This window comes from Meles meles, chromosome 14, assembly GCF_922984935.1.
Source record: "Meles meles chromosome 14, mMelMel3.1 paternal haplotype, whole genome shotgun sequence".
NCBI classification, from domain to species: domain Eukaryota; kingdom Metazoa; phylum Chordata; class Mammalia; order Carnivora; family Mustelidae; genus Meles; species Meles meles.
In genome coordinates, this window is record NC_060079.1 from 14,568,756 (window position 1) to 14,592,444 (window position 23,689).

Below are 23,689 nucleotides of genomic sequence, written 5' to 3' on the forward strand. Positions count from 1 at the left end.
AACAATTTCTTCCCTATCATTTCTGAATATTTTTAAAAATGGCATTTTGGGGGCACCTGGGTGGCTCAGTGGGTTAAGCCTCTGCCTTCAGCTCAGGACATGGTCTCAGGGTCCTGGGATATAAGCCCCGCATCAGGCTCTCTGTTCAGCAGGGAGCCTGCTTCCCCTCTCTGCCTACTTGTGATCTCTCGCTCAGATAAACAAAATATTTAAAAAAAAAATAAATAAAAATTTTAAAAAATGGTCCTCATTAATTTTTTTTCTCATTAATTTTTTTCCTCATTAATTTTACATTATTTCCTCATTAATTTTACATTATTTCAAATGGTCTGGTCCAGGCCAGGCCTCCTATTACATTTCTTGTACACACTTCAATTTACTTATATTTGAATTTAAATGTTTTAATCACATCTTTGCCAGTGTTACATTGTACTATATTCTAATAACCTCAATTCGATAATGTGCTGCTTTCTAGGTCCTGAACTGAAAACTAGTTTAATCTACTGATGAAACTTATGCTATTTCTTTTTTCAAGAAGTCTTTCCTTTTCCAACAAAAATTCTACTTCTGCTTTCACATTCAAAAACAATAAAAAAAAAAAAAATCCCAATCTACTCTATGGATTAAGAAAACCTAAACAACATCAAGTCCTTCTATTTTTTTAGGTTAACTAAAACAAAATAAGGTGAATACTCAACAATAAGAATTTTTCATTTTGTATTTAGAGGTTTTCCTTGTAGAATCTAATTAACTCAATTTATTATTTATATATTAAACTTAATTAACTGGCTCTTTTATTGTTCTTTAATTCTGGAAAGTTAAACACAGAAGAAAAAGATGCTATTATAAAAGAAAGAAATGCGTAATTCTTCAGAAATTCAGAAAATTGATGTAATTTCCGTAACATCTACTACTAGGGCAGACTTAAGGAATATGTGAACATTAAAAGAAAAAAAAGAAAAAGAAAAAGAAAGACCACTTACAGTGCTGATCTAGTCTGGGAAATAGTGCCTCAAAATCAGCAAAACAAACAGCTTATGTAACTTAATCCATTTACTGAATACTACACATTTCAAAAGCTAATTAAAATCAAAAATTAAAATAAATTTTAAACATTAGAGCACAACTGCATGTGTAAAAATCCAATTGAAAACATGTTGCTGAAACATGATTATCAATTACATCAATGTACATTTTGTAGAAAACACTAAACACTAAATGGTATTTCTGCTTTCAGTCATCTTTTAAAAATGGGACTCTCAATGGTCATTTAAAGGTTTCTATATTCAATTTTGTTACTAAATTAACATACCTCCAACCCTCTAAATCCAAAGGTACCATTCAGACTAATGAATCACTGACCTCTACTTCAGAAACCAATACATTATATGTTAATTAATCGAATTTAAATTTTTTTAAAATAATTTATTTGACAGAGAGAGAGGTCACAAGTAGGCAGAGAGGCAGGCAGAGAGAGAGGGGGAAGCAGGCTCCCCGCCGAGCAGAGAGCCCGATGCGGGGCTTATATCCCAGGACCCTGAGATCATGACCTGAGCCGAAGGCAGAGGCTTAAACCACTGAGCCACCCAGGCGCCCCTCAAATTTAAATTTTTTAAAAAATGAAAAAACAAAACAAAGGTACCATTAAAGATGCACTCAAATCTTCACTGGAATTTCTTTCCTACCTTAAAAAAAAAAGGCTATATTGGTAATAATTTTTAAAAAGATGACTATCGGGGCGCCTGGGTGGCTCAGTGGATTAAGCCGCTGCCTTCGGCTCAGGTCGTGATCTCAGGGTCCTGGGATAGAGCCCCGCATCGGGCTCTCTGCTCCGCAGGGAGCCTGCTTCCTCCTCTCTCTCTGCCTGCCTCTCTGCCTACTTGTGATCTCTCTCTCTGTCAAATAAATAAATAAAATCTTTAAAAAAAAAAAAAGATGACTATCTTTAAAAGATAAAATGCGCTAACTCTGGAAAACAGCATGGAGTTTCCTCAAAAAGTTGAAAATATAGTTACCCTACAACCCAGCAATTGCACTACTGGGTATTTACCGTAAAGATACAAATGTAGTGATCCAAAGGGTCACGTGCACCTGAATGTTTATAGCAGTAAGGTCCACAATAGCCCAACTATGGAAAGAACCCAAATGTCCATCAACAGATGAATGGATAAAGAAGATGTGGTATATGTATACAATGGAATACTATGCAGTCATCAAAAGAAATGAAATCTTGCCATTTGCAACGATGCGGATGGAACTAGAGGGTATTATGCTAAACAAAATAAGTCAATCAGAGAAAGACAATTATCATATGATTTCCCTGATATGAGGAATTTGAGAGGCAAAGTGGAGGGTTTGGGGCATAGGGAAGGAAAAAAATGAAACAAGATGGGATCGGGAGGGAGACAAATGGTAAGAGACTCTTAATCTCACAAAACAAACTGGGGGTTACTGGGGGGAGGGGAGGTATGGAGAGGGTGGTTGGGTTATGGACATTGTGGGGGGGGTTGTGCTATGGTGAGTGCTGTGAAGTGTGTAAGCCTGATTCACAGACCTGTACCCCTGGGGCAAATAATAAATTATATGTTAATTTTAAAAAATATACTTAAAAATGAAAAAAAAAAGATAAAATGGGCTATCGTGAGGAATATGTCTGACCTAGAGTTGGATCCCAGTTACGTATCTTCCCCAGAGAAATTACGTTGGAGAACTTTGCTTAACCTCTGTTAAGTTACTGTTTCCTCTTTAAAAAACCCTTGTAGGGGCACCTGGGTGGCTCAGTGGGTTAAGCCGCTGCCTTCGGCTCAGGTCATGATCTCAGGGTCCTGGGATCGAGTCCCACATCGGGCTCTCTGCTCAGCAGGGAGCCTGCTTCCCTCTCTTTCTCTGTGCCTGCCTCTCTGCCTACTTGTGATCTCTCTCTGTCAAATAAATAAATAAAAATCTAAAAAAAAAAAAAAAAACAACCCTTGTAGGACTGCTATGAAAACTCTAAACCTGTTAACAATCACAATTACAACAGAGCGTGGCATTGACAGGCATTAAATAAATGGCACCTACTTAAATGAACATTATTATATTAAGGCTTGTTGCTATTAAATTCTTACTGCTCACTGTAGCAGCATTCCACAATATAAAGCACTTGTAGAGGTTGAACTCAAAACAAGCTATCAGCTTTCCTTCAGAATCACTCCATTCTTTAATAAGGGTGGTCTAGAGAATCATGATGTATCACTGATTTCTACAATACTGAATTCCCAACTACTACTTACCAACAAGACTATCATCATGACGCTTAAGCATTATAAAATAAATTTTTCTTGAATTAAGATCCAAGTACTATGCCATGCTTATGGGATTCTTAGATTTTTATAAATCTTTCCAAGTATTTTCATATCTAAGTTCTAACTAAATAGCAGGATCAGGAAACCAACTGCAAAGCTGCTGGTCTATAAATTTAACATGGTTAATTAAGTAAGTTTCCTAAGGAACAGTGAGTTCAATGAAACACAGGAGGGGGAAATTTATTGCCATTTTTGTCAGCCACTTACCATCCCACCATCTTCATTAAAAATGTTATGCAGTTACACAAGGATGGCTGAGCAGAAAATGGACAGAAGAAAAAGAAAATGTGTACAGGAAAGACTATGAAAGAAGCAAGAAACACAATTCCTAATACTATTAAAGACAAAAAAACAGAAAGAAAAAATAATAAAGGCAGAGGAAAAACCCACAATCCCCTCCCAAAATCAAATTTCATTTTGTAATACTAAAAAAACTTAAAAAGAGTTCAGGATTATAATTGAAGAGACACTACGGAGTTGTACAACTGTAACTGACAGCTGTAGATGAACTAACCTCAAGGGCAAAACTTTGATTTTAGATGTCCTGTCTGAGAATGCAGTTAAAACTGCAAAACAAGAAAATAATCCAAATAAAGTGTATTTCAAAGGACTCTATTGAACTTGAACACAATTTTAAATACGAATGAACAGATTATTTCCCTATTATTATTTCCCCTTAGTTACTAATAATTTGAATGGCAAAAAGCCCCTAGGTCATCTTAAAAATCTCTCAGTCTTCCCACTAATCTACAAAAAGTTTAACTAAAAAAAAAACACCCTGCAATATTTACAACTGGAAGACATTCTCAAGCGAAGTGTTCAGTTACTCACCAAAGTAGGGGTAATGCTTGTTAATGTGATTGTGTCTTGTTCTAGGATTAGAGGACAAAATGTAACTGTGTCCATGCTAAATAAAATAATCTATTTTATTCATACTTAAATTTAAGACAGTTACTGAAATTAATGGGTCTTACACTGGGAAATGTACAATAATATGTGATTACCGCAATTATCACACCCGGAACACAACAGGGTTATCATTCAGAGAATAAAATTTGTTAGGGAAAAGGAGAATGAAGAGATTATTTCTAATCTAAGTTACTAAAATAAAGTTCTACTAAATGCACCCTAAAGTCAAATTTTCCAACAGACACAGCCTTAGCTTGAGGCTCTCTTTTCAAAAAGTTATTTGTGCTACTCCTTCCCCTTGTTTCTGTGCATAATTTGACATTGACAATGTGTTTAAAATTTTCACAGAAGATATATTAAAAATTAAGCTTACAAATGTATTCTATTATAAAACTTATGCTTCTTAATCTGCTCTAAATAAAGAAATTGAATATAAATGATAATCAGTCTATTACAAGTTTTCTGAACCTGGCTGCAAACATCGTAATTATAAACTTTTCAAAGTCTGCTCTACAATTTACAAACTATGCAAAGAGTGAAAATTTTTTGGACTAAAGATACTTAGCAATTTGAATCAAATGAATTGAATTAATTTAAATGTTGTTTTAAATATGAAAAAAGGAATCAGAAAGACACAAGAGAAAATCACTAACTACTCCTCTTTCAGAACTTATTTCATTCAACAAACTAAACAGTATCTTTTACCATCCCAAGGATTTTAAGAAGAAAATATATATATATACATATATATGATATACATATAGGGAAACCAGTTATTTTAAAAATACCTTAATCTTAAAAATAAAATAAAAATTGGTGTGCCAATCTTAATTAGTAAAGAGAAAGAAAACCATCAAAAGGAGATGTTCATTAATCTCTTAACAAAATCACTCCTTCCTCTGTAAATTCACAAGAATTACATCTAACAATTTTAATGGAAAAATTTTTTTATTTATAAATTATAACCTATAAAATTTAACTTTAAAGCCATTAACTCAATCTTTTTCCGCACTACCAAATATTTATTCTGAATGGTTATTTTAACAAAACTAAACAATACTGTTATGATTCTAGACGAAGGTGTTACTCTGATGGGTTGCAAATGTTAGAACAATCACACACACACACACACATACATCTTCAGCCCTAATAACAAATACTCAGTTACTGCATTTATGTTAGAATACTAAATAAAACTTCAATGAAGACTAGCAAACCTATCTGATCAAGGCACTAATATATAAACAACCACATTTCTTCACATTTTCCAAAGAGAACACCACCAATTTTCTTTATAAATACTTTAAAAACCAGGCTCAGAAAATCAGACATTTCTGCAACAAAAACTCAAATATGGTCAAAATAAGTATTTCACACCCTCTGAAATCATAAACTCTTTCAGAAGTTACCTATACATAAAACCAGAAAATTCCACAATCTATATTAATTAGATAAGAAGTAACCAAACTTCAAATACTTAAATCCACCCTATTGCTCCAACAACAAAATACAACCCAATCTTTTATAAACAATCTTACTTTAAAACAGACATAAAATATTAAAAAGTTAAAATTTTCTTTTGAAAAGGTGAATACGGAAAATAAAGATTACCTATTTAAAAAGCAGTACCAACAGTTCAACTTAAAGACCACATGAGTATTTTTGCTAGCAGGACTATGACATATAGAAAACCATAAATCTGCTTATCAAAAAGGAAGTGATTTTTATACCAAGCCTATAAAAAAACAACTTAGGTTAAGCTGCATTCTGCTTAACTAAAGTATTTTATCTTTGTTAAATATGATGACTAATGCTGCATTTATTCTTTGGGATGGAGACCAACTTAGAATGGGGCATAGCAATTGAGGCTATTCCATTAAGAAAATAACTGGGGGAGAAAAAACCCAAGAATATCTGAATACAAGAAAAATTCTGATGAAGTATCTTTAATCAGTAAATTTCTTTGATTTTTAAAGATTTTTATAGACTTAAAGCAATGACTTATAACAGTGATTTTGGTATCTTTTATTGCATACTCATGATTATTATCATTCAAAAAATAAAAATAAAATTAACCAGAATGCTAATAGGGGAACTATTAATTTAATATATTTAGAGGAACTACTAATTTTCAGTCCTTAAAAAAAAATCTTCAAAGTTTTTCAGAATGTTAATTTCTCTGCCTCAATATGGATTTACACTAAAATAAATCAGCAATGATTAATGATCTCTACATGATTATTTAAGTACTCAGAAGTACTAAAAGATGAAGTTGACCCATAATAAAATCTGGAAATTTATTTCAGACTTACTGTCTAACATGAACATATTTCTTTATAATTTGTAACTTTCAAAGGCAATTCTCTACTTCCATAAAATAAATCGTGCTAATTTCGCATCTATTAATCATAAACTATAGATTCATAGCACTATTACTCCCAACAGTTTTATAAAGACAGAGGGAAAGGAACACACACTATATAATATCTAACAGTTGTTTCACCTGTCTCCAAATTAAATCCTTCTATACTATTTTCAACATGTGCTAATGTACACAGTAAAATGCTGGAAAACATAAGCTTAAATACCAAGAAGTATTACTATGAAACAAAATACATGAAAATAGCAGATGAAGAAAATGTGTATATGTATAAATATATATACATTTACACACAAAACATGAGTTAGCATATTTACTATATCATATTTAGTTAACATGAATACATACAAACACGTGTTAAACAAAATAAAGCAAACTAATATCCATTCAAATGTAAACAGCGGTGAATAGTACAAATAAATAGAAATCATATTCTTATCTCCCTAAAGGCAACATAATACAGACCTTGTTGAGAGTACTGTATTTAGTTTTGAGAGTTGCACTTAGAATTACTTAAAAAGTAATATAAATGTGGGAGAATATTTAAAGTAAGGTTGAAAAGAACAGCAAAAGGTTTAAACAACAACAGAAGAAAGATTACTAGAGTTAGGATGTGCTGGGTTAGGAGAAAGTTAATGGGCCATGAAATATTATCATGTAAAACATCTGAAGGATCGTAACTTTTTTTTTTAATAGCATGTAACCAGCTGGAGCTTTTTCCTTAAAAAGAGCAAATCAAAGATGAGGATGAATTATAAAGTCTCAGAAATGAATTCCATCTCAGCTTTTAAATTTTAAGGGACAAAACACAATCTAATAAAGAAAACTATTCAATGAGATATATAACTGGTCAACAAAAAAACTGAAATGAGGAGAAATAAAATATCCTACAAGACAAATCTTACCATTAATGCTAAGAATGTGTCCAAAATGGTTTTTATATTAGAATTATATAGTGTTAAATAGAGAAAAGTGATATATTATCAGAATAACTTGAAAAATATACAGTGATTTCCCTATTTATCCATTCCAGAATTGGGGAGTGTGAAGGGTAGGGGGATGGTTTGAGAAGGGTGATGAATATGGGTATATTATATATTATGAATATGTATATCATGGAGAAAACCACCCAGGTGGTTGATACAACTACTGCTATATAGCGTTTGATGGAGAATTTAACTAAGTGATATGCTAATTATAACTCAGAAATATTTTTGTCATATAGATGAATTTGCACAAACATAATTTTACCTGTATAATGAATCAACTGAGGTGCCTGTATCAAGTATTTCTTATATATTTAAGGTAGTTAAGAAAAAATACTAATATTTTATGAAAAGTTAGATTTAGTAAGAGCTATAAAACTTTCAACATTATTTACAAAATAGATATAATTAGTTTAAAACTCAGTTGTAGAAAAACTATTCTAGGTCCTACCCACTCCACTAAGGTGTTCTCATAATAACCCAAGGGAATTACAACAAGAAATTATAAAAGCATTTAAAAAACGATTTTATATAATTTTTATTTACACTTTAGGATTTAAACAACTTGTGGGGAACATCCTTTGTGAGGCAACAGTCTTTTTTTTTTTTAAGTTTAAACTATTTAAACTTCAAGATAGGTTCACTAATTTTTTTTGGGCAAGCAACAAGTGTGTTAGCTGAAAATAGCCAGTTTAATGATTATTTGTAACAGAGACTTGATTATGTGAGCCTAGAGAGCCTCCCCACCTCTGTGTCCCCTGTGAAGGAGGAGGTCTTTGTGTGCTTTTGTGTGGCGGTTCCACTGAATTCATTACAATAGAGATGGACATTTCGTATTCATAACGATCCAACATCTGAGCAATCTTCTTTCGAGATACACCGTGTTTATTCCTCCTACCAAAAAAGAAAAGGATTTTAATTCTTTAGAATGTCTAGGTTTAGATATTAAACTGCTTTAGAGTAACAGAGTACAGATTCTAAATTATATTTACAAATAAATACTAAAAGATACATCTCATTCACCCACATTTTAAACAAAAAAAATTTACACTGGCTCTCAAAAATTTTAACAATATAGTATTTTTTAAAGATTTAAAGATACCATAAATCACAGCAAAATGTTAACTGATAATATCTTTGTCACATAAAACTCACTACCAATTCACTGAACCACAGAGTTAATCTTCCCCCTCTTTTCATAACAAAATCAAAGATTATGAGACAGTGTACTGGAAATTATAGAGGAATTGAGTGAACTTCTGGGATTACAAAAATCAGAATGAAATATTTATTACTTTTCAAAGTATGTTAGGACACTTCCTTTTACATTTTTAAAATTTATTACCAATACCAAATTATTATTAGAAATATAACAACTTGGACATATTTCACATAATGTTGAGTGATAGAAACTAGGCACAGTGAACACATACTGTATTTTACTTATATAAAGCTTGAAAAAAAACTATCGTGTTAGGCAAAACATGTTTTAGAAAAAAAGACATATTAAAAAATATGAAGAAAAAAGATATATTAAAGAGAAGGAAGTAATTACCAGGGAATTATTATTGGGAAAAGGAATTCATATAACTTCTGAGGTGTTGGTAACATTCCTATATAATGGTTAAGTGAGTATCTGCCTTTACAAGAAATTTGTTAAGCTGTGTATTTATATTTTATGTCATTTTCTGTGGGTTTAACTGTAACAACAAAAAGTGGTTTAAATTATTTTTGACCCTCAAAAAACATTTTATAATTTATTTTACCCTTGTAGTTTTCTATAACTTGACTTGGACATGGCAAAACACATAGGAACATATTTTACATTTAATATTATAGTTCTAGATTTACTAATGCTAATTAATTTTTCCCAGAAAAGAAAATGTTTACTTTTTAAACTGTTTTTGTTTATGTTCAAGATGAGAAGAAAAAGCAAAAAGGACTAGAAGATAAAAAAAGAAAAAGAGGGATTTGAAGTTGAAATTGACAAGATATGACTAACTAAATCCCCAAGATGTCAAAATTGGTAATTCCATCAATTTACCAAAAAAAAAAAAAAAAAAAAACTCTGTCGAAGTATTCTGCATATCAGTTAAACTGACTTTATTTTGTAAAGTCAATTATATTAAGAATTCTAATAAACTTCAACAGTCCCTCAAACGTTAATGAAGCCTAACTGTATTTCATCAATTCATTTATTCTGCATAACCCAAACAGCTTTAGTTTTTAAACTTCCATCTCTTCTAACTGAGGTGTATTATACATACAGAAGCAGATGAATAATACTAGTTACTCATAAATCTATCCGTTTTACTCACATATGAACACATGGTGTGCAAATCAGAAAGGGAAAAAAGGGTAACAAAATGAATAAAAGGTCGGGGAAAAAGAATTAGTTGAACATCACACACAGAATAACATTTAAGCTGAAAGAGGGCAAGCTGAGGTGGAGGAAAAAACTGGTTTTTAAAAAAAGAAGTGATGGCTGCACAACTCTGTGCATATATGGTTGACCGTTGAACAACAAAGGTTCGAACAGTGGCAGGTCCACTTACATGTGGCTTTTTTCAATAAATACAGCACAGTAAAAAAGCCACATGTAAGTGGACCTAGGAGGGCACGTGATATAATGAGCACTGGGTATTGTATGTAACTGATTGAATCACTAAACTCTGCCTCTGAAACTAATAACATATTGTATTTTAACGGACTGAATTTAAATAAAAAATAAGTAAACATAGTATAGTACTATAAATGTACTTTCTCTTCCTTATGATTTTCCTAATAAAATTTTCTTTTCTTTCGCTTACTTTACTGTAAGAATACAGTATATAATACAGGTAACATGTGAAACAGGTGTTAATCAACTGTTTATGTTATCAGTAAGGCTTCCAGTCAACAGCAGACTATTAGTAGTCAAGATTTGGGGGAAGTCAAAAGTCATCATCAAAAACAGACTCAAAAATCCATTATCTGTGGATTTTTGACTGTCCCAAAGGTCAGCACTCCTAACCCCTGCATTGTTCAAGAGTCGACTGCACTGAAAATCGTAATTGTACACTTTTTTTTTTTTCCCCCTTTTATTAATTTTTTCAGCGTAACAGTGTACACTTTTAATGCAATGTAAGGTATGTGAATTACATTTCAAAGTTGTTACAGAAAAGCAGAGAGGAGAATAAAAACAAAGAAAGAAAGAAAAAGAGTCATAGGAAAACCAGTGACATGAGGGGAAAGGGATAAAGGTGAACACAAACAGAAAGCCAGGGTTGAAAGTAACAAAAGTCCACAACCGCTCACCACAAAGTTTGAAATCTAAAATGGTCTGAAAATTTAGTATTTTGTTGACTCATATGGCACGAAATCTAACCAAACCTGTACTCTTTTGGCAGCACAACCTACTCAGAACAAACATTAGATTATGCAGAATCTTCCTTATCTAATTAGAGGATTAGTAGTGACTTGCCACAGAAAAAATATGATGTGTGATTATGCCATGCTGCCCCAAGCTTTAGGGGATTATGATTATGCATATGTACTATATTACCTTTCTATTTAAAAAACAAACAAACAAAAAAAACCCTGAATTCTAAAACACACTGATTACAAGGGTCTTGGACTATGAATCTGTAGTAGTAAAGATGGAAAAGAGAAAGAAGATGAAAGCCCCAGGTAAACAGGTGATGAGGCCTAAAATGGGAAGAAAAGTTTGAAGGGCAATGCAGATATGTGAGCTACTCAAAACCAGAAGGAAAAGTTCTAACTTTTCCCTCAAAGTGTTCTGGATCTCTACTAGCATTCAATAAACTATGAAACAATGTAGGAATTTACAGAGGAAAAAATAACACACATACTCAATAAGGAAAATTTAATAAAACTGACCAGGGGAATGTACCCCAAGAAACTTTGAATTTAAGTCAATGTTCCTCTTGTCAGAAAGTGAGTAGTAGTCCCCATTCACAAAGAGCAAACATTCAACAAGCAAAAGCTAGTATATAGTAAAGAAACTGACCGAGTAAAGGAGAAAAGAAAAAAAAAGAGGAGATTCAAAAAAACTTTTCAAAGATAAGGATTCAAAAAAATTCGAGTGCCTTACTTTTCTAATTCTTCAGGATCAAATTTCCACCAAGTTTCAGGTTCATGAAACTCTACTCTGTATCCTTTTCCTATGGCCTACACAAAGGAAAGGAAGAAAACAAAAACCCAGAGAATACTTCTTAAAGTAAAAAAGAAGGCAGATAAATAGAAGTTCCATTTAGACAATACTTCTAAATTTGTTCAACCAAGAAATATTTTACTTTTAAATAATATGGTTCACAAAAATAGTAAGACCACATAACTGGACAATTTCGAATTACTGTCTTCAAGTCCAGGCAAAACTACCAAGATGAGCATATTTCTTAGTAAGTACCATTCCCAGTTTTTTAGAAACTAAGTTAATGAACACACCTCTTTAGAAAACAGGGACAAATGTTTATGTAGTGAAGATCAAAGTAACCAAAATTTCAGAGTATGAAAAACTGATAAGAATAAAATATTAAAAAACTCTCTCATATCACATATTTACCATTTCCACATATGGCTTCATTTCCCAAGCTTGTGTATTAGTGTTGTCTATTATAACTGGAGATCTCCCCTGATTGATAGCTTGTTTTGCTGAAATAAAAAATATATTTAAAAAACAAAAACAAAAACCAGAGAACTATTAGATTAAAATATAAAAAATAAAATTTAAACATTCATTATTAAGAAATTTTCTACAACTGTACTTAAAACTAAAACTATTCAATCTCTTGAGTTAGTGGTGTGAGAAGAAAAAGGACCTCACTAGAGTAAAAGGGAATTAAGAGACATAATCACAGGCAATGGGTATTTTCTGGATCAGATGCTGGTATTGATAATGACATTTGGGGAAAAACATTTTCTTGAATTCAAACTAAGGAAGCCTTCAGTATACAGCTAACTTTGATTTACAGGAAATACAAGATCAAGTTACTCTGAATACAGTCTGAGTATGAAAAGAGGTGAGCATTTATTGACGTGGAAAGATGAAGACTGTTAACTGAAAATGGCAAATTATACCACAGTATACTAAGTATGACCTTACTTTGGTCAAAATACAGAGATCTGGGAAGAGTTACTAAATATCAAAAGTGGTCATCTGAAGGTAACAGGAATATGAGCCATCTACGCTTATCTGTATTTGCCAATATTCTACAATTATAAATAATGTTTCTGAAATAAGAAACTTATATACCACATAGCTAAGTAAGACAGTTCAAATGACTTTGTAAGTATTTTTTAGGACTAGAATTCTCAAATTAGGAGCTAGGATCACATGGAAATTTTCTAAACTACATCTTCCTATCCCTTTGCGATCTCTTCCCCCATAAGGTAAGAATCACCGCCACAGTGAGCCACTGTTAACAACAGGAGTGTGTGTACCCCTAAATGTAAATAGACAAGAAACATAATTAAGAACCTACAATAAAATTTAAAAGGCTGAGGCAAAAGGCAATGATATGGAAGTTTTGTTGGGACTTAGAATTCAAAACACTAAATTCTACACAATGAAAACACTTATACAGGTGTCTAAGGGCAGACAGAATTCTAATGGTTAGTAAGTAATAATGACTATGGTAGAATATATATTTGGAAGAAGATGTCTCTAAATACCAAAAGAATTTTAGAATTTGGGTCACACATAGGATATCAAGATGCTATCATCTTACATTGCTCTATCCCCAATCATAAATGGTAAACAAATCTTCCATAAAACAAACAAATAAACAAAAAAAAAGCCCAACTTACTAAGCTAAACCTCTTAATGTCTAATAGTTAGGCTGGCACCTCCAAGAAGTTATATTGTAGAAGAGAAGTTTAATAATCAAATTAAATCTCTGATCTGCAGGAATGGGGAGATTATCCTCTTTCCAGGAAAAATCACCATGCAATACCACATTCTAGTATATTCCAGGAGGAAAGGGTTCCTAAGTAAATAATGTTTGAATACCCTGATAACAAGAGTCATTTCTTAAAATTACTACCATGCTCTTAAGAAACAAAATGACACCTTGGGGAGCTTTTAAATTTATAGGTGGCCTAACATGAATTTAGATTCTTCTAATACACATGAAGCAGAGAGAGATTCCCAGAATGGTAACTGGCATTTGAAAGTGTTCAATAAACATCTGTTAAAAGAAATTTAGTCTTAAGTAAGTCATGCTATTAATTTTCAAAATGTCCGATGATTGCTAGCTATCGTTCCCTTGAAAAAATTTACGCTATAATGATAGTAAAACTAGCAGTGTATCTAAACAGCTTTTTATTCAGCAAGTGTAACTCTCATAGCATAAACATTTAATGTAATATTCTAGACTGGTATTACAAAGAGAAAAAAATGTCCCATACAAATAAATTTCACAGTCCACCAAAGATATACTATCTCTGCCGACTGCCTTTATTCATTCCATTTATCACCTACTACTATTCTCTTTAACCTTAGTCCAGTAACCCCAAATATTTTTTGGAATTGCAATACCATCATTACTTGATTTACACAGTAATGTTTTGTGGCATAATGTTCTGTGGAGAATCCCACAGTGTTACAGAACCAATACTAGGAAACAATCTTATAATCAAACTTATTTCACATTAAACTTTTTACTCAAAAATATCCTCACTGAAATTTCTTACTGTGAAAACTGTCAATTAAAAAAAAAAAAGCACTATTCTGTTTTTACTGTATATACTGTACTTTAGGACAACCCTAGTTGCTATTTCTAGGTGAAAAGTTCTTCATTACAGAAGAATTCTAGCAATGGAAGGAATGTTAGATCTAGAAAATCACCATTTAGCTACCTTTAATGAAAACTCTCATTCAGGAAACAATTCACTGTTGGATAAAACCATTAGATGTAAGGTTGATAGGGAATTTGATAATGGAAAGAGTAAGCTGTTTCTTTGAAGTTATTAATCTATCTTAGTATCACTAAAACTGGGACAACCAGAATCATGCTTACCAAAAAATTAAGCTGAACCTAATAAATCCTCCTGCCTAGAACTAACTTCTATTTAAGGAAATACAGAAGAAAAACAGGATAAATAGTTACAAGGAAGCAAAGAGAAAACTACAAAATATGGGACATTCTACAGCCAACCAAACTTCTGCAACAAATTAATGTTAAAAAGGCAAAAAAGGGATAAAAGGAGGAAAGAGATTAATAAACTTAAAGGAAACATAAAACTAAAAGTACTACCAGGACCTGGCACGTATCGTGACTCAAAGAGAATGACTATAAAGAAATATTTAAAGCAAGGGGAAATTTCATTACAGGCTGGATATTCTATGATGTTAAGGAATTGTTTGTTTGTTTGTTTTTTTTAAGGTGTGATGATGGTACTGCAATTAAATAAAATGCCATTAAGTAAGAAATATTTGAAATGCAAGATGTCTGATGTCTAAAATCTGCTTTAAATACCTTAGCAAATAAAAAAGGGGGGTATTAAAACAAAAAAGATAAAGCAAATAAGGCAAGATCTTGATAAATGATAGTAATTCTGAGTGATGGGAGGTATGGAAGTCACTGTAATTAGGTTAGATTTAAATTTTTTCACAAGAAAAACAATTTGTTTAATCATTAATACACTCTTCATCTTTTAAAAAAGAAATCAACTTACCTACTTAGTTCTAGATCAAAAATTTTCAATCCTGACTGCAACATTAGAATATCTGGATAACTTTCCCAAAAAATAAGTGGGTGTTTAGACCCACTCCAAAAAAAAGTGGGTGTTTAGACCCACTCCAGACCAACTACACCAGAATCTCTGGGGCTAAGATTCAGGCGTAAGTTTTTTTAAAAGGTCCCCAGGTGACTCAAATGTGCAGTCAATTCCAGAATGAGAAAAAAACTCAGTGATATGCTTCTAAAAAATGTATTTAAGTAGACTTTTGTAGAGTAATGTCAACAGGAAAAACCTTAATATTCACAGGCATTATATTAAGCCTCAGAAAACATAGCATTACTCTCAGGGAAATACCTTTTGAGAATATAAAATAGTATGAAAAGTTCTTTGAATTTATTTATGAGGTATAAAATAAAGGCTATCAAAATATCCCACATCTCTATTTTACCAGCTCATATTGGTACACTATTTACAATTTATAAAATATACCTACCTAAATCCTCTAATTTAACAACAACCTTGATCAAGTAAGGCAAGTATAAATATCATGGCTTCTAATAGATGAACAAGCTAGTCTCAAAGCTATTTAAATAGCTTGCCCAAATCATTCCGCTGGTAAAAGTCAAGTTGAGAGTAAAAACTAACTCCTAGCCAAATATTCCATCCCAAAGACTTGGCCCAAAACAAACCTCTGTTCTGGTTCCAGTCATGGGCATCACCAAGTTGATTAACATTATACCTGTACCCATCTTGATGGTGAAAATAGTCATCAGTGCTGAACACAATGCCATCACGACTCTGACCAAGCAGAATTCTGTTAATGAAAGAAATCATAAGGTGCCATTTATAAAATCTATAACCATCAAAGATAAGCCACACAGGAAAGGTTATTAAATGAATCTCTGGTACTTACCTGTAAATATATTGCAAACAAAACAGCACAGGAACAGAACCTTAAAAAGTTTTCAGATTTCAAATACCACTTCACACTTAAATCTACAGAATTACAATCAGTAAAAAAAAATTTTAGGTGGCATTTGTACTGCCACTTTAAAAACATTCTTCAACCAATCCCAAAATCATGTCAACTATTATCCATGTTTAACTTCAGTGAATTTGTATGTGGTGTCTAAAATTCCCTAAATTGGGCACGTGGGTGGCTCAGTTGGTTAAAGCAACTGCCTTTGGCTCAGGTCATGATTCCAGAGTCCCGAGACTGAGTCCCGCATCGGGCTCCCAGCTCCATGGGGAGTCTGCTTCTCCCTCTGATCTTCTCCCCTTTCATGCTCTCTCTTACTGTCTCTCTCTCAGAGAGATTTATTTATAAATAAATAAAATCTTTATAAATAAATAAATAAATAAATAAATAAAATTCCCTAAATTTAGTGCAATAAGTAACCTAAAAGGCAAATAAACCTAAGCAAGCACTTCAGCTGGGGAAAACTCTATTTGACCTAAGATAGCTTTACTAACCCACTTCCACAAAGCACAAATCTATATGACCTAAAAGTGGAAGTCACAAATAGTTTGAGACTTAAAGTTTTGAAATAACCTGTGATCCTTCTAATTATAATCAAATTTAAATCTAAGATACTAAATTACTAAATGAAGTAAATTTTTAAACAATAAAGAACACACTCTTCACCGTTAAGTCAATGATAATCAAACTTCATTCTCACAATATAATACCACCTTAAATTTCTAAGCATGGGGGTGCCTAAGTGGCTCAGTTGTTAAGCATCTGCCTTCTGCTCAGGTCATGATCCCAAGGTCCTGGAATCAAGCCCTGTCTCCAGCTCCCTGCCCAGTGGGGAACCTATTTCTCCTTCTCCCACTCCCCCTGCCTGTGTTCCCGTTCTCTCACTGTCTGTCAAATAAAAAAATAAAATCTTAAAAACAAAACAAAACAAAAAAAACAACAAACCTTTATGTCATGGAGAAATGGCCATGACATATTTTAAAAATTTCTAAGCACAGATTAACTAGTGTTCAGATTATCAGAGAATTTCCAAAACTAGTGACTCATGAATGAGACTGGGGTGTAAGGTAAAACACAGTAAAAGAATAATCTGGATCTAACAATAAAAGAAATATTTTGTTGTTTCTCTTCTCCCTCCTCAGCTATTAGGCAACTGGATATCATTCTATAATTTTTGGGGAGGAAAAGGCAGTGGAAAGTGGTAGAAGGGATTGAGAATGCAAGAGTATTGTCATGGGATGATTCAAGAATACATACCTCCTAAGTCAAAGGAATAAGAAGGACTTTGACTATTAAATAAACATAGCTCTCCTTCCCTCAGCTTATTACAAAATTGTACACAGGCACACCTCAGAGATATTGCAGGTTCAGTTTCAGACCACCACAACAAAGCAGCACTGTAACTGTCCCTCAGAACGACATACTACTTAAAATATAACCTATGAGAAATTACACTAGTTATCAAGCATGCTTAGATATAGTCTTAAGAAAAACATGCACTGGCAACATGTGCCAGTTCGTATCAAGGACGATACGCGTCCTTGAAGCCCAGCAGCTGGAGATGCCCAGCTCGCTCAGGGCTCGCTCAGGGCAGAACGCCGCCTGCTTCTTTTTTCCGTTATCTCCCCTTCCCTGGAGAGCATCAACAATTAGTCAGAACAATCCTTTCATTTGACTGTAGGTCATGTACTACGTGACCAGATATATTTTGCTTTTCTTCTTACGTATCTACAAGACTCACGGTCAATGTGTAATCTACTCTGGCTTCTTTGTTGTTACTCACTTTCTAATAAATATGAGACTGAGAAGTTGTTCAGGGTGACAGTCTTTTCTCCTGTTGCCCCCTGCTCCCATTCTCTTGCAGGTGACTTGTTTGTACCTCATTCTTCTCCCATGCGCCATCAGGAGGTGGCAAAGCACAATAAAGGAAGTCAAAATTAATTTTTTGTTTTCCCAGTGCATAAAAGTTATTACTTAAAAAAAATGTATACACCTTAATTCAAAAATATTTTATTGCTAAGAAATGCTAACTATCATCTGAGCTTTCAATGAGTTCTAATCTTTTTGCTGGCGGAGGGTCTTGCCTCCGTGTTGATGAAGGCTGACTGATCGGGGTGGTGGTTGCTAAAGACTGGGGTGGCTGTGCCAATTCTCTAAAATAGGACAATGAAGTTTACCCTATCCACTGACTCTTCCTTTCCTAAACAATTTCTCTGTAACATGTCATACTGTTTGAAAGCATTTTACTCAGAGAACTTCTTTGAAAATCAGAGTTTATCTTCTCAAACCCTGCCACTGCTTTAGCAACTAAGTTTATGGAATATTCTCAATCTTTTGTTGTCATTTCAACAATCTTTACAACATCTTCACTAGTGGACTTCATCTCAAGAAACCACTTTCTTTGCTATCCATTATCAACTCTTCACCTGTCCGAGTCTGATCATGAGATTACAGTAATGCAGTCCGACCTTCAGGCTCCCCTTCTAATTCTAGTTCTCTTGCTGTTTCCACCACACCTGCAGTTGTCTCCTCCACTGAAGTCTTGAACCCTTCAAAGTCATCCATGAGGCTGGCATCAATCTCTAAACTCCTCTTCATATTAATATTTTGCCCTCATCCTATGAATCCATGAATATTCTTAAAGGCGTCTAGAATGGTGAATCCTTTCCAGAAAGTTTTCAATTTACTTTGCCCACATACATCAAAGAATGACTATGTATTTATAGCCTTACAAAGTGTATTTCTTTTTTTTTTTAATTTTATTTATTTATTTGACAGACAGAGATCACAAGTAGGCAGAGAGGGAGGCAGAGAGAGAAGAAGGGAAGCAGGCTCCCCGCTGAGCAGAGAGTCCGGGATCCCAGGACCCTGAGATCACGACCCGAGCCGAAGGCAGAGGCTTTAACCCACTGAGCCACCCAGGTGCCCCACATGGTGTATTTCTTAATAGTAAGACCTGAAATTCAAAATTACTCCTTGAAACATGGGCTAAAGAATCAATGTTGTGGTAGCAAGCATGAAAACATTAATCTTGTTCTACACCAGAGCTTTTGAGTGACCAGGTGCATTGTCAGTGAGCAGTAATATTTTGCAAGGAATCTTTTTTCTGAGCCATAGGTCTCAACAGTGGGCTTCCAATATTCAGTGCACCATGCTGTAAACAAATATGCCTTTGGGCCTTTTTGTCCCATTTATAGAACACAGGCAAAGTACATTTAGCATAATTCTTAAGAGCCCTAGGGTTTTCAGAATGGTAAATGGTAAAAGAGCACTAGAGCCCTAGGGTTTTCAGAATGGTAAATCGTAAATGAGCACTGGCTTCAACTTAGTCACTAGCTGCATCAGCCTCTGAGAAGAGTCAGCCTCTACTGACACTAAAGCATTGACTTCTCCTCTCTAGCTATGAAAATCCTACACAGTAACTTATTCCAGAAGGCCATTTGTCTACATTACAAATCAATCACTTAGTGTAGGTACTTTTGTTGATGATCTCAGCGAGATCTTCATTAATTATTTCAGCTAGATCTTGCCACAGTTTCTACATCAGCACTTGCTGCTTTTCCTTGTACTTTTATGTTATGGAAACAGCTTCTTCCCTTAAACCTCATGAACAAACCTCTGCCAGCTTCAAACTTTTCTTCAGTAGCTTCCTCACCTCTCAGCCTTCAGAGAACTGCAGAGTTAGGACTCTGGGTTGGGCTTTGGTTTAAGGGAATGCTGTAGCTGGTTTGATCTACAATCCAGACTATTGCAACTTTCTCTATACTAGCAAGGCTGTTTTGCTTTCCTATCATCTGTGTGTTCACTAGAAGTAGCACTTCCAATCTCCTTCAAGAACCTTTCCTCGCACTCACAACTTGGCTGCCTGTTTGGCTCAAGAAGCCCATCCTGACTTCGGCATGCCTTCCTCACTAAGTTTAATCACTTCCAGCCTGTGATTTAAAGTGAGAGATGAGCACATCTCCCTTCCACTTGAACACTTTGAGGCCACTGCAGGGTTACTTATTGGTCTAATTTCAATATTGTTGTGTCTCAAAGAATAGGTAGGCCTGAAAACAAGGAGAGATGGTAGAATAGGAGGTTGGTGGGGCAATCAGAATACACATAACGCTTATCAATTAAGTTTGCCACCTCTTTATATGGGTGTAGTTTACGGCACCCCAGAACGACTACAATAGTAACATGAAAGATAACCGATCATGGATCACCATAACAAATATAATAATAAAATTGTTTGAAATATTGTGAGAATAACCAAGTGACATAAGGACACTAAGTGAGCAAATGTTATTGGAAGAAAGGAGCCAAAAACTTGCTCGACACAGGGATACCACAAACCTTCAATCTGTAAAATGTTCAGTATCTATGAAGTGCAATTAAATAAGTTATGCCTGTATATTTTATAATAAAAATAAAATTGCAAAAATATAAAAAAAGACTTAAACATGCAATTCCACTTACAGAATTATAGTTCAAATTATTTCAAGCAAATGAAATTAAATGGTTATTTGTTTGCGAGGCTAGAGCTGGATTTCTTCCTTAAGCCGCCATAATTTTTCAAAAATATGCCACCTAACATATTTGGCACCATATTTGTTTATACAGATAACCTAGAATATAAAACTGCTACAACATGAGGCACCTGGATGGGTCAGTCAGTTAAGCGTTTGACTCTTGATCTCAGCTCAAGCTTGATCTCAGGGTTGTGAGTTTAAGCCATGCATTGAAAAAAAAAAAAAAATGCTACAGTATTAGCATTCCAGACCAAAGTTCAATCACCTAAAATGATTCTGAACATAATCAACCTTATGATACCTAATTATATCTAACAGTACCAGAACAGACACCATCTTTCTTAGATACCCTGTTTCATTTTTTCCATTCTATTACTTTATTAGCTATGATTTTTCCAATGTTAGTAATATACTACAAGAGTAGAGGAGCTTTTGTATCCAAGGAACGTTTTAACCTCAAAAAAGGTGGGGATGGGCGGAGGCATGGAGCAAGAGGATGGGAGACAGCACATCAATTTACATCATCAAACCAAGTAAACATCAAACATGAATAAACCTCTATGAAGAACACCTTAAATACATATATATCATAATTACAGCAAATAATTTTAGCTTGGAGACTTTCTCCTTCCAGGCTGTTCATGCAGCTTTTTAAATTCCCTGAATTATCTCCAACTATGAAGCTTTATTTTGGAGACTTATATTAAAAAATACTTACAATCAATTTGGATATCTGATACCATACCAACCATCTGAATCAAAGATAAATTACTTAGGAATATCAGTATTTTCAAAGTCATGTAGTCACAGTCTATTAAAACTCTCAAAAATTAAGGTATTAAATTGAATTCTCCAAATATCAAAACTTAGAACTCTAAAAAATGAAATATCTAATAAAAAAATCAGATATGGGCCCACTCGCTACTTGATTTGTATTTTTTTCAGAATGTCTACCTTTTTGAAAACTTACCATACGACAAGCACTTTCTATGACCCCATTTAATATTTGTAACAACCTTGCTAATTTGATATTTACAAACCCAGAAAAAAGAAAACGATTTCAGAAATCAGGCCACCAGAGTTATATAGCTTCATGGTAGAGCCAAAACCAATGACTTACAATGATCCCTGCCTCCTGGTATTCACACCCTTAAAATAATCCCTTCTCCTTCAGTGTGGGTAGCAGTGACTAGCTTGTAACTAAGAGAATATGGCAGTTGACAGAATGTCACTTTTGAGATTAGATTACAGGAAAAAAAAAAAAGTTGCTTCTGTCTTGGGCTCAGAGCTGGCTCACTTTGTCTCATCACGCTGTGTGTGAGGAGCAAAGAACCAAAGGAAGTCTCCAGCCTATATATAGCCAGCAACTAACTGAGACCCTCGACCTAATAGTTCACAAGGAACTAAGTTTTGTTGACAACTTCAAGAGATCCACCCTAAAACAAACCTTCAGACCAGAACAGAGCCCTAGCCAACACCTTAATCACATCATTCTTAAAGACCTTAACCCAGAGGCAGCCAGATAATTGCACACAGATGTCTGGCCTTCAGAAACTGTGAGATGATAAATGTTTGTTGCTTTAAATCAGTTTTTAATAAGGTAATTTGTTACACAGCCAGATAACTAATGCAGTCTGAGCTTATAATTCTTCACTGGAGAAACAAGCGAATCCTGTTCCTTAATCCTGTTTTGAGAACCCTATTTCCCCAAATGGCCTATTATGAGTTAATTTTCATGATTTACTTTTATTTTTTCATACTTTATTTTTACAATTTCTTAGAACTGTACATTATTTTAATACATCCCTGTATTAAAGAGAAGTGACTTTCCCAAAACAATCTGACAGGAACCGACACTTCATGAACCCTTTACCTCCTTATTTACTGAGTGGCCCTGCATACCCCAACCCATAACCACTTTACTGGGACAGTTCACTCTCTAAACATTCCTTAAATTAAGAATAGAGAGCTCCATAAGGAAAGGTCAATCCTTCCTCTGGAGTTTAAACTGAGATCTTCTCCAAAAGCAGGAGGGGAAAAAAAAAAATCTCTTTCCATCTCTCTTTAAACTGTAATTTCTTACGGTTGCTATAACATATTACCACAAATTTGGTGGCTTAAAACAACACGCATTTAGGAGCGCTTGGGTGGATCAGTGGGTTAGGCCTCTACCTTTAGCTCAGGTCATGATCTCAGGGTCCTGGGATAGAGCCCCACATCAGGTTCTCTGCTGGGTGGGTTGGGGGGGAGCCTGCTTCCCCCCCTCTCTCTCTGCCTACCTCTCTGCCTACTTGTGATCTCTGTCAAATAAATAAATAAATAAAATCTTAAACAAACAAACAAACAAACATGCATTTATTGTATTATAGTCCTGAAGGCCAGAAATCTGAAATCAGTTCCACTGCACTAAAATCAAGGTATGGGTAGGCTGGCATTCATTCTGGAAGCTCCAAAGGAGAATCTGTTTCCTTGCCAACTTTTCCAGCTTCTAAAAGCCACCTGCATATCTGGGCTCATGGTCCCTTCTTCCATCTTCAAAACCAGCAGTGTAACATCTTCTATCTTCTCTCCTCTCCAAAAGTGCTTCTGACCAATTCTCAAAACATTTTGCTAATATAATAATGAAATTAATGGCCTGTTTCTGAAAATACATTCACTCATTGATGAAATCAATTCAGTAGAAGAAATGCATATTAACTAAAATATTTTAGGTTCACCCGTTCTCCTCATATGAACAGGGTGTATGAATCTAGCAAAATCCATAACCCAGACCCCCAGGAATGACACCCAAGGCTTGATCCCTGTTTGGTCCCGTGACCCATCACAGACTCAGAGGATTCTGTTTATCTAACACCAATTACAAATGGTAACAAAATTCCACAGCTAGACATTGT

General features: G+C 34.1%; 1 protein-coding gene across 5 annotated transcripts in view; it reads right to left on the reverse strand.

Annotated features, from left to right (window-relative positions):
- The window catches only part of LOC123925035 (NEDD4-binding protein 2-like 2), a 114,280-nt gene that overhangs the window by 85,010 nt on the left and 5,581 nt on the right, over nucleotides 1–23,689 (reverse strand). For 3 of the 5 annotated variants that reach the window (XM_045978114.1, XM_045978115.1, XM_045978117.1), the window contains exons 3-6: nucleotides 15,992–16,116; nucleotides 12,184–12,272; nucleotides 11,713–11,789; nucleotides 8,367–8,513 (exon numbers count right to left, since the gene is read on the reverse strand). In XM_045978114.1, the coding sequence (XP_045834070.1) occupies nucleotides 8,367–8,513; nucleotides 11,713–11,789; nucleotides 12,184–12,272; nucleotides 15,992–16,116 (438 nt within the window). Of the gene's footprint in view, nucleotides 1–8,366; nucleotides 8,514–11,712; nucleotides 11,790–12,183; nucleotides 12,273–15,991; nucleotides 16,117–23,689 lie in introns of those variants that run through there. The other 2 variants (XM_045978116.1, XM_045978118.1) reach the window with 2 other exon arrangements.